General features: G+C 35.7%; 1 protein-coding gene across 6 annotated transcripts in view; it reads left to right on the forward strand.

Moving 5' to 3' along the window:
- The window catches only part of PDE327 (FAD/NAD(P)-binding oxidoreductase family protein), a 299,756-nt gene that overhangs the window by 114,677 nt on the left and 171,942 nt on the right, over positions 1–13,137 (forward strand). For all 6 annotated transcript variants that reach the window (XM_089820286.1, XM_089820287.1, XM_089820289.1 and 3 more), the window contains one exon: positions 3,645–3,716. In XM_089820286.1, coding sequence (XP_089676412.1) covers positions 3,645–3,716 — 72 coding nt within the window. The remainder of the gene's footprint in view (positions 1–3,644; positions 3,717–13,137) is intronic.

Genomic DNA, 13,137 nt, shown 5'->3' on the forward strand with positions numbered 1-13,137 from the left:
CATAATTTAAGGTAAGTTGCTTGAAGTAAGGCCCCAAAGAACAAAAATGCAAAAATAGTGTCAAGTGTCATGGTTGGAGATGATAAAGTATGTAGAGGTAGCTGGTCTCTAGTTGACAAACCTGCAAATGAAATGCAATCTACAAATTACAAGCTCACTAGAATCAAATTTGGTAAAGAAACATGCTTGAGTTGTCAGCAAGATGGAGTAAGCATGCTCACATAGAAAAATGACAAATTGTGGGAGAAGAAGAACAAGTTGGAGGAAGAGAACGCACAGTTTTCGGATATCATATAGAAGATGAAGACCTCTTCTCTGTCAGTTGATCCCATCTCTTCTAAGTGTGCAGTGTGAGTGGAAAAGAAAGTAAAGGCCATGGGTGAATGGAGTAGTTGTTTGGAATCACAAGTTGTGCAAGTGATTTGAGATGCTTATAAGGCGCTCAAATTAGGAAGGGACATTTCAGCCAAGCTAAATGAGCTCCTATTCCCAACCAATAACTCAAATTTCTTGATTGAGATCTTGATATGTGGAGTAGCATGACAAAAGTTGATCTAGATGTTCTATGCGATTGTGGAATCATTTCTTCAGCAGAAATGTATTATGATTATTTGCATCTAATGGTCAACAAAAAATATGTTTTGTAGGGGTTGGTGGTAGAGAGTAAGGCAGCTTTAGATTGTCTTCACAACCAAGAACTCATGGTCAGTGCGTGTTTTGAAGAACTGACAAGCGAAGTAATTATTGAGGATGGTGAACTAGTTGAAGAAGAAAGTGTTTTGACAAAGTTCACAAGGGTTATTCGTTTATAGTTTGAGGTGGATAACTTTGACTTCAACACGATTGATACACAAACAAGCTACAAAGCTTCATTGGGTGGTCTGCAAAACAAATTGGCAGAGTGCAATAATGTTATCTCTAAGAATGCAAGTATAATTCAAAAGGTAATTTTTGTTGCTCAACATATAGGGGAATCGGATGCAACAATTGTACGTGGGTCTTTGCAAAATCCCGGGCAATAATGTTATCTCTGAGAGTGCAAGCATAATTCAAAAGATAACAGTTGTTGCACAACATACAAGGGAACCAGATGCAGAAGTTGTACGTGGGTCTCTGCAAAAATTCGGGGATTTTGTAGATATTCTGTTAAGATTTCTTTCAAGTATCCTAGACACATATTTTGTATGCTTTCTAGGATTAGGTGGAGATTTAATGACAAATTGCAAGTAGAAGCATACCACTTTATAAATATAGGAAAATATGTAATTGTATAGTCACTTCATGCAATCAGGTTGCAAGTGCATTAGGCAGAGCAACTTTGAATAAGTCATAGGTAGTTGTTTAATAAGTCACGGTGGTTGAGAGTTTCACCTTTTCTCTCCACCTTTCTCTCTCCCCTTTACCTATATAAAGGATAAAGCTCATTGTTATCAAAGGAGAAACATAAATTGGTTGTATGGGCTTGTTGAATTTCTTAATGCTGAATTTAAGTCTGGAAGGTATGATTTTGAGCAATAGTAAGAGCAAAGATTACTAAGATCTATTTTACAGACAATGTACTTAATTTGTATCTGTGAAGACTGAATAATGAGCCATATTTTATATTTTTATTAAGTAGTTTTTTCTTTTGTGTAATGTCCCTGCATCAATTATTTTAAGAGGTTAGCCTATCAGTGGTCTCCACAGGCTAATGTGGTGATTGGAGGTTGATTTAGGGTAATTTATCTGATCCTTTGGGTATTTGTTTCAATATTTTCCATCTCAGTGCGTTCGTTTATTTAATGATTTAGTTTAATTAATTAAGTCTAATCTAGTATAGACTCTAATATAATATAATAATTTTTTAATGATTAAAGGGGATATAAAGGGTGTGTGCATTAAATATATTAATGTCATTAAGTATTTAATTAATATGCCAAATGGGGTGCCAACATATGGAGGTATAGGGATATTAATTTGACTTTATATTCATGAAGAAATTATATGAGGGGGTCACTTTATTATTATTTCTCATATGCAAGTCAAATGTTAGAATATTAAAAGGGAAATTTAAATGAGGCTTATGCAAACTTCATGAGTAGATTTTAAAAAGTGATTTGAGGAAGTCATTTGATAATTGGTATATTTGGTTTATTTTATTTTTCTCTCTTAGAAGTTTGAGAGCTTGGCTTTCAATGCATGAAATCTGAGGCCCAAAACCCTTGGAATTTCTCAAAGGTTTGGAAGGAAACAGGCATCCATCTTCACCATTGTGCTCATTATTAGATTTTTGAAGGTTTCAACTGGTGATCTCTTTGGAGGGTTTGACAAGAATTAACAATAATGAACTATAGCAGTCATTTGACATCATTTTCGTGGTGTTTTGACAAGGTTTTATGGACTGAAATAATTTTATGTTTCCGGAGCTTGGGATTAAAGACCGCTTCTATATAATTGTTGCAATTTTGAAGTAGGATTTGGCATAGTTTGGTAGTGTTTGGCATTTTTCAGCTAGGAATTCAAAGTCAACTTTATATAACAGAGTTTCAAGAGTCATTTGTAGCCTATACCAGTCAACCGCTTCATATTTGCTCATCATTTTAAGGTAGCCATGCTTTCTACTTGGTAACGGGCTTCTATTTGTGCAGCTGGGTACATGGGAAATCATTTTGATTTATCATTACCCTCATGTTTGAAGGAACTTGCTTGCTGTTGTAGTAATTTCAAACCCATATCTGAATCCACTGTATTTTCCATTGTTATTTATGAAGAAATCATAAATTTATGGTTTGTTCCTTCATCCTTTGTTTCCTATGTTATTGTTTATCATTTATATATGTTTATCTATGATTTGAGATTGAAAACAAATATCAAACAAATTCAGAACTCATAAATCAGATTTCAGACCGTGAGCATGTCAACTGTTTGAAGAAATGCCAAACAACAAAAACTGAAAATTCAGGTCAGGATTAGTAGGGGCTCTGACATATCACAGTATTGGGAATTTATACCTGCTAGAATTGGAGTATGAATCATATTCTAAATTTTCATTCAGTAGTTCATTTTTGTACAATATCAGAGAGGAAGATAAAGGGAAAGAGTTTGGGTCAGCTTTATCTAGACTGTAAAAAATGGAGGTGGTGTGCCAACTGTCATTAAACAGAATGTTAGAAAAATTTAACAAAGATTGTATTCACAGGATATCTATTATTCAACAATCCAACGATATACACATAAAGTGCACTGCTTCATTAATTCTTGCTGGAAAGTCAATTCAACATTTCTTTTAAGCCAAATCAGGGAGAAGTTATGCAATCGTACTATTTCCATTGAAATATTGACTGACTGGTTGTGATGGGAGAAATATTTAAAAACTAACATCTTTTGGTTACTTTTGCTTTTGAAAACCCCTGAGATTGTGTTATTTTCAAGGTCCGCTTAATCTCCATCCATTAATTAGTGTAACTAAATTTTTCATTTCCTGTCATGGCTTTCAACTTTTCCATGATTATGTTGTATTTAATCAAGTAGATATCTTACTCTTTGTTTGACTCAGAGATGGGAGGAGAAACAAATTAGACGTGCATCGGAGGGGAGGAAGAATATTTTTCTGCTTGATATTCTATTTTTCTGAGAACATATTGATTTGATGACATTTGTTGCAGGGTGGTGCAGGTACATGGAGTGATGGCAAGTTGACAACCAAAATTGGCAAGAATAGTGATAATGTGCAAATTGTGAGAACTATGTCCCATTTCATTTATGTTATCATTTGTATTTATATGGATGAAATATTTTTCTATGGTACATTTTTTGATGAATGGAATAAAGGCATATTTTAAAAAATGAGTTGCGTTCATAGTGTTAGATTTGGACAACGCAAATTATTTTTTAATTTTAACTCAGGTTTGTTTGAAAAGCTTGGCCAATTGCTTTCAAGTTCAACTAAAATAAATATACAATAATATGAAAAACATATTTGTTTGTTGTAGAAATGATTTTTTTCAGCCAATAAAGACTGACATTGCTCTTTTCGAATAAAGTGAGTTCTTTTCTGTATCAACATTTTGGATTACATTTCTTGATCCATCGTTAGTATGGGCAATATGAGGAAGAGTAATAAATGGACTGCAGATCAGCCTAGACTCTATTTAAATTCATGCGAGATGAAAGGATGGAGAAAAGTGTGGAGCATGAGAAAAAATAGAAGGAATTAATAATAATTAAAAAAAAATCTTTTCACTTCTGATTTTCTTTTGAAAGAGAATAAGGATATCAAAATAGAGATCATGCACTATAATTTACTAAAATGACAGACTTGCATAGCATTGCTAGTATGTGATTTATTATGAATAAAAGCATAGTACAATGGGGACACGTCCCACCCCCAAAAATCTGAACATCTCCGAGACGGGGACACACCTGGGATAGGGGGACGCCGTTCTGACATCTCCAATGATGCCACCAGTGTGCCGCCATTTTGGTGGAGACAGGGGAACATCTCGGCATCCCCTAAGGAGACAGGGGGATGTCCCGATGTCTCTTGAGTGGACAAGGGAACAGGAACAAGTCCCTTGACCCCTCCAAGGGCCGGCTGGGCATCCCTTGCCCACACAAAAAAAATTGTTTAAAAAAATAAAACAAATTTTCTAATATTCGATTGGTCGTATTGAGTTCATATCATGCTACTCAATGTAATCATCTTTATGATGAGATACTCATACTTTTGATATCTATGACTATTATTATTTAATATTTATGTAATAGAAGCTAGAACCCTTACATTTGCTTATTCGAGTATTTAAAATTTTAATATTTATTGTTCAATGTTCCACTTTCATATTCAATGTTTAATGCATTGTTCAAGTATTTAACGTTTAGTAAATAGCATTTTACATATTTATGTCTTATATTGTTATGCATATTTTCATAACTAGCATTTTAAGTACCACTTGTATAGCATATAGTATACACCACCCCCCACGCACCCTCTTCGTCCCCAAATTCAAGCCCCTTTGTCCTCCCTGCCTAGATACTTGTCCCTCCATTGCGACATCTCCATGTCTCCCTGTCCCCCATGGCAGTGTAACTATGATAATAAGAATATAATCTCAAAATAATTATAATGTAATATCACAATAATATTTTATCAAGAAATCCAATAAAATTACTAGTATGACAAACTCCTAAAAGAGATCTATAGAGAAAAAGAGAAGCACATATAAGAGTTTAAAAGATAATGTTGAAACAATATGTTATTAAAGAAATTAATAGAAACTAAGAAGAATGATATTTTAAAAAAAGGTACTATTATGTGTGTGTCAGTATATTATTTTACATTATGTTAAATTATTAATATATTAAGCAAGCTGGGTCAGAAGCCATGTATGTTATCAAGTACATTGAAAAAATCAGATTGATGTGCAAATTGTAGTTCCCTACTCAAGTACAAAGTATATTATGACCAACATAGAGTGGGGCTTATTTATTAGTTTGGAGGTACAAATTGAGTTGAGGGAGGGTAGGCTTTAGGGACAGGTGAGGAATCTTAAGGCCATTGCACTTGGGAATTTAACATGGAGCTGCAGTTTAGGTAGCATGCATTCAAGGTCAAGTTGCATTCACATGCATATTTATTGAAATGCATGTGGACAACTTCAAACCTTTCAAACCGTCCATGTTGGGTAAAAATAATATGGAACAAAATCTGCCTCAATAGAGGACTTCTCATCATTGCAGTGGAAGATCAAATCCACATGCACAAGAGAGCAAAAATATTTGCAAGTTGGTTTCAAGGGGAAATTTTCAAGAATGAAATTCTTTACACCAAAGAGATGGTGGATTTGATTAATTTTCTGTGTTACACCGGTGTGGGGGTGCGGTGGTGCAAGGGAATGTCAGGAGGAGTTTCAGGTGTGGGGAAAAAAGGGCCTCAATTTGGGGACGATGGGATTGTGGCGGCGGGGTGTAGAGGGGGGGAGGTTGAATAGTATACATAAATGACTTGAAATGCTAATTATGAAATGATACTTCAATATAACATATCGAATAGTTGAATAATGAATATAGAAAATTGAAATGCGATTCACGAACCATAAGTTCAAACTTCAAACTTGAAATGTCATAACCAATGACCATTGAACTTAGTAACATACTCATAGTAAGTTGTAACATTAATAACATTAAACTTTTAAACATAATGATAATGATAAATAAAAAATCTAAATCATACATACTACCATTTAAGTCAATCATTGACTAACACATGACAAAGATGAAAGGTTCAAAATTCATTGTTCCACTTGATTACAATGAGTAGAGTAGCATGAAGCATGAAATAGTGAAATTAAATAATGTATCATGGCCATATCAAAGTGATTACAATCTACAAATTGTCAATTATAAGAATGTAAGGGTGGGAGCTCTCTAATCGTCCCCTAACCTCATCACTAGAATTACTAGACTTCTCATGGGTAAGATAATATAAATTTTTTTAAAAAAGTGACTTTTCAACATGGGTGCCATATGCACCCCGTGCATCCCCTAGAAGCACCCCTTGTGCAGCTATGCACACAACCACACACCCAAGACGCACTCGTGCACTAGCCAGGTGGGCTGAACAATGCGGTCGTGGTGCGACGTTGCTTTGGTGGTGGTAGCGGAGTGTGTGTGCGTGATGTACCTGCACCCGAGATGTACACGCACCCGGTGCGCTAGGGTCTAGGTAACACTGTTAATTTTCTTCTAGCCTCCAAGGGAGCACAAGATTTTCCATTGGGGACTAATAGTTTGAAATGATTCTGAAAAATTCAGACACAACTATACTAGAGGTCTGACATTATTTCAATTAACTTGAGTGGAAATGGATAGAAACAACCGTGTAATGACAAATTTCATAAAAGATAAATTGGTTGTGGGTTCAAGCTTTAACCAAGTGGAAAAATTAATGAAATTCAAAGGGGATTCCTAGTTAGATTCCTGATGATGTCAGCAATAGCAAGACTTGAAAGAAAATAAGAGATATTTATTAATGTCCAACAAAAGACCATAAAGAATGTCCAAGGAATTGCCGAACAACAAACAACAGGCCAAACCACAACAAGGACACCAAACAATGCCCAGGAAAAGACAACAAAATAAAACACCAACAAATAAAGAAATAGAGAAGGGGGGAGGGGGCAGAGAGGTGAAAGAGGCGAACCAACAGGGGAACCCCAAGCCCTAAACCTCCCCTATTGATCCAGAGCAGAAGTGAAGAACCCCAGATCAGAGGGGTAAGCCATAGAACTAGCAAGTGCCTTAGGATGATTTTGTAGACTCCTAGAAGAGGAAGAAGGTTGTTGCTGATAAGAATCCTTCTTGGAGCTTCACTGATCTAGCATGATTAGAAGGACCAAGCTAGCGCTTAGTACCACACATTGAAAGAAGTCCAAGGAAGGAGTTGATACTGATCAAAATGTTGGCTTGTGGGGTATTCCCACTGGATTGAGTGGCGTTGAAGATTCGCAACCCATTGAAGGTAAAGTGCATGGCACCTTTGATCTGTGATGCTAAAGAAAATGGAGAGAGACCGTGCCTATCATAAAGGAAATAAAATCTCCCATGTATCTCGTAGTAGATCGTGAAGCAAAAGAGGAAATGCGCCTTCGACTCAATGTCCCCAATCCTGCAAAGCTAGCAAATCTTGTTCTCTTTATCAAGGCAATGATCGTCCTAGCCGATGTGAACCTACTTTGAAAGAATTGAGATGGATCTGGAGTGAATGTGACCAATGGTGATATAAGTAAGAAGGATGAACAATGAGCCCGTCCTTAATTTGAAGAAAGCGCTCAACATAGAATGCCATTTGAGGGCGAACCCCCTAGCGAGGATTAGCCAAGTGTTGTGAATAAATTACCTATATATCTCTGTTCCGATGCACATATTTAGCTACTTCCAAGGAGGGTGGAGTTGAGGAGGGGCATTAAGTGAGTATTGGAAAGGGGGCAGATGATCGATCTCAATCCCAATAGATCCACGAAGGGACAAAGTTTGATGTAATAACCCCAACTGGTTATAACTTCGTGAAACACCAAATCCCTCTCAAATTCAATTGTTTGACATTTTGTCAAACACTTTGCAAGCAAGCTCTGTTACCACTATAATATCCCTTGTCAATTTGAACCTCAACTTGTTGATTTGTAGGTGAAGGAAAATTGTCAAACACTTCCAATACGATCTCTATGCTTGTTGTTTCTGAGTTTCTGACTGATTATGCTTGCTTGAAATAATATCAAAGGGAATCTAAAAGTCTATAATTGATTACTACTATATCTAAGAAAAGAACTAAATGTATATGCAATTCTCTTTTGGCTTTTCAAATGCATATAGATGAATTCTAAATGAAAAATGTGCACTTACAGAAAATTGGTATTTTGTCAAACACTTGGCATGCATACTATCATGTCAATCATGGAAGATATAAATATCCACATTACATCAAATATATAGACTTGCAACTTATCACTCATTTACTGAGATATTTAGTAATTCAATGCTTAATATAATAGTCCAAGGCTCTTGCCTTTGCATCCCCAAAAAATTTGAGTAGAAATGACATTATAAATCTGATATAAAATGTGCATCTACAACTACTTATGACAGCCACCTTTGCAATGCCAAATGACCAATTTAAATAATGCAAATTGATTGTAGAACCTGATATACAAATCACCCAATGAAGGAGATGAAATTGCAATCATAATCAAGCCTAATACTGTAGCGCAAGTGTATGCCTAAAATGTGGGCACACTTCTAAGAGTCATTATATCCAAGATTTTTCAAAAATGAGGTCTCGAGTGGCAGCTCATAGCTCTCTATTCATGGAGTGCAAGGGTTTGTAATGAAGGCCCTCAGTTTGACCTAGTTTGTGCCCATGCAAGTACACCATGAAACAAGAGATTCAAGGATAAAAATATGAATGCAAATGAAGATGCAAACTAATCTAAATGATAACAATGCAAAGCAATGCAAGAAAAGAAATCTAATCTATGAAAGGAAATAACAATGCAAGACCTAATCTATGGAAGCAAACATGGATCTAAGCTAATATGAAAATGCAAGGATAAAACATGATGATGGAAGCCATGGATGCATGAGAGAAGAAGACAAAAAGATAGAAGTTCTCCACAAAAAGCTTTAATGCTCAAACTCCTCCATAAATTGCTTTCCAAAGCATAACAATAGCATAATCGTGGATGTCCAAAATGAGGAGAGGGCTCTCCCTTATAAAGGAAAATATGGAGGTGAGGGGCTTCTCACAATGAATATGGGATAATAGAGTTTGATCCATGTGAGACAAAATTCCACCAATGAGAAAAGAGGAGTGTTTGAGAAGAAAGTGGAAAGAGGAAAAAAGGACTCCCACTTAGAGATATGTGCATTTAAGTGTAGAGAAAATAAAAGAAGATATATTTAATTTGTTATTTAATTTTATTTCCTTTTTCAAGTGGGTTTAATTTTTATTTATTTAATTTTTTTTCATCACAAAGAGATATTTATGTGGGAATTTTATTTAATTAAAAGGGAGCAAGTTCTTTTAATTAAATAAGAAATATTTAATTAAATTAAAAGAGGGGTTTCTCTCTTAATTAATTAAATGTGGATGAATTATTTAATTAAAAGAGAGGTTTTCTTTTAATTAAATGGGGACTTATTTTATTTAATTAAAAGGGAGATTTTCTTTTAATTAAATAAGACTTAGAATAATACGATCAACCTTAGAAAAATAAATAATCAAATTTGATCAAGAAAATTGATTTGAATTGATTTAATAAAATATTGCAAACCATTGATTTAAGAAATTGATAAATTGAATAATGGGGGCCCATAGTCTAGGTGACCATTTTAGGGTGCATACAATGAGTACTGTTCACGACATTGTTCATGTCATTGTTCATGGCACTGTAGCAGCTAGCAATAAATGTATTCTCCAATTTAAGCACAAATAGAACTCCAGAATGAAGCTCTCCCGAATGCCAAATTTAGTGGATACTTCACCACCTCAAATGGTTGCAACATTGAAGAATTGACGCTCCCCAATGGCTGACTGAAATAAAAAACCCTTAGTTTCTTCTCTCAAGTTTATATCAAATGCAATTGACAATAATCGGATGCCTAACAATGAAGCTCTCGCCTCTATTTATTCTTTTCCTTCACCCTTTTAGAAAGAAATAAAATATTATTTAATTGCACTCTCTAGAAGCTTCCCCATTTCCAATACAATAATTAGTTGTGCTTCTAAAAAATTCACTCTCTAGAAGCTTCCCCCTTTTCAATACAATAATTAGTTCTGCTTCTAGAAACTTAAATTAATTAAATATAAAGTCACCTTTAGATTTATTTATTTATTGACTTTAATTTAATTTATTTCTCCTTATTTCTCCACTTAGCCTTCGGAGAATGAAAAACTAAGAACTCCATTGAGGTTCTAAAAGATGGCAAACATTACAGTCCGCCCTCCCTGGAATTGCTTGTCCTCAAGCAATCTAGCAACACAATGAACTCCAACCTCCACTTGGATCCCAAATGAAGTAGTATGTGACATCCCTGTGGACACTAAACCAACTGCAAACCAGCATCATCAGGACCAACCACGTCCTGGAGCCTAGCACCCAAAACTTGTGCTGATGATGTAGAAGTAAGAATGTCATCAAAAGGCAACTTCGTAGAAGATCTATGAAACCTCTTCTTTCTTGCATCCACCCACATAATATATATTAGACTAGAATCTTGATCATCACCAACATGCGTTGAAAAAAATGTGGTTGTAGGCGAACCATATGCACTCATCCCAACTGTATTAACAATAGGTGTAGCCACATTAAAATATTATGGATATAGGAGCAACACTAACTGCCGCAACAAAAAACTGAACCGAATCTGTAGTTGATGAAAACTCATAATCATCATGTGTGCCATCATCAGAACACACATCAACAACTGCATGCATACTACTAAACTCCTCATTGGATGGTTCAACTAACATAGAAGTGGCAGCTGATATGATAGTATTTGTAATGTTCCCTTTCGGGACATTACAAAAATTGAAGTCTTATTCTAGATAAGATTAAAATTGACTCCGAGAGACTCAAAAATATGAAAAGGTCAATTTAATGTTATACAAAGGACAAAGGGTCAAGGAGGAACAAGACGAAATGCCTTAAGTTGAAGAGCCACAAGGAAAAAAGACGAAAGCCAGAGAGGAGCTGAAGAGTCTTGATTTGTGCATTAAAAAGGGAAAGAGGCTCATTGAGGGAAAGAGGCTCATTGTTTGGAATGCTTGATTTATTATTTTGATTTTTAGTTCTCTCTTGTGAGAGTCATTCAGAAAGCTTTAGCTTTTAGCTCGTGTGAGGACGTAGCCCCTCGTGCAGGCAGGTAGTGGATGAAAACTCATTGTCCATGGAGATGTCATCACAGGTGTCTCGTTGAGATTACAGGTTCTTCTCTTGTTATCCAATTTGACTGTAAGATCTATTTATAAGATTGGATTGTGGTTGAATGGTTATTTTATTGCTGTTGTATACTGCAATAACGTTTTAGAAGTTATTTGGAAGTTGCTAGTTATTATACTGTTGCTGTAGAAGGCAATAATATGCTTTCGGATTGTTGAAAGGTTGTTGGTTTAGTGCTTTTGATTTGTACTGCATTTTCATATGCTTGAGTCTTTAATATCATTTTGAAAAGACAAATTTATTGGAGAGAGTTTGGGTTTTATTTGCTGTTCATATTTTCATCTGCATGTGGATGTATTTCTGAATGTGTTATTTAAGAGTAAGTTTGAGCAAATACCTATCTGGAATATCATCTGTTATCCATATTGTTGGTTATTTGCTAAGTGGGTTCGTACTCTAAGATTTCTATTTAAAGGGGAAAACGGAAAAATAGGGTTCAGGAAAGTACGATGCTGGTTGGATTTATTATAGTACTGGTACAGGTCATTACAGTGGTATCAGAGCCTCAGGTCCTGCCATCTTGTGGGTTGTACAGGAGTCTCCAACATAAGTTCTTTACATCATCATCTACTTCACAGAAACAAGAAGAGAACGTTGGACAATATCCAGTTTGACCAAACAAACACAAAGTTATGCATACAACAAATTATACATTAGTGTATTGTTACAGTCTTAGAAATGGAGGTCAGTAAGACATACTGTGGATAGTACTAAAATATTGAAGACTGTCATCTATTCATGATGACCAGAGCCATTGTATCAAACATTATTCTAAGGCCCGATGATGATTGAAGAGTGAAAAGGAACATATGTTGTGTACAAAAGAAGCAAAGGAACTATGGAAATAGGCTACCAAAGACTATTGAAAAGCATTTCAACGGAATTGGAATAGCCCTCAGATAAGGCACTGAACAACTTGGGCCTTGCAGAAACTTAGTGCTATTGTTCCTGTTCGAGAAAACCAGACGATTGTTAAAGCCGCTGTAAGCAAGTTACGAGCAGCCATTCAACGGCAATTTGATTTTCATCGAGCAATTTATCTAGGGACAGTGTTGTATGGTCTAGCAGAAGACACTTTGAGAAATGGACGACAAACACATACAAAGGAGATGACACCAAATGAACTTTATAGTCAATTTGCTATATATATATTGCTGCAGCTCATGCATTGAAGGCGAACGTTATTTTTGCGCTTACAGAGTTGGTACGAGTTGCTTCTGGGAGCAGTGAATAGAATCAACATTTTGCTAGATGTCTGTAGCTTGAAAAGAAGTCTAACAGTAGGCTACGATTCTGCTACACAGGCATCCTCTTTGCTAACCGACGACCACACATTCTAGAGAAAATCATAATGCAGGAGCCAAGTTCTTTTAGCGCTCAAAATTCATCACTATGGTTGAGCACTGGTATCATTGGAGGCTGAGTGATTGCGGACAGCTTATCTAGGCTCTTAACGACGTTCTTTTGAGACAGATTGGAGGTTTTTATGGAAGTCATGTCTTTCACACAGGACATCAAGGATAGTGAAGATATTATTAAGTTGAGGAAGAGATACGTCCGACCGTTGTTGATGTGGCTCTTGGGGGAAGATGACAAGAGTGTTATCGACGTCGTGTGGGAAGAGCTATCGTTTCTCGACAAACGCTCAGCTAGCATGACACCT

Source organism: Cupressus sempervirens, chromosome 3 (genome assembly GCF_028749045.1).
Source record: "Cupressus sempervirens isolate cs-2001-9-10 chromosome 3, ASM2874904v1, whole genome shotgun sequence".
Lineage (NCBI taxonomy): Eukaryota > Viridiplantae > Streptophyta > Pinopsida > Cupressales > Cupressaceae > Cupressus > Cupressus sempervirens.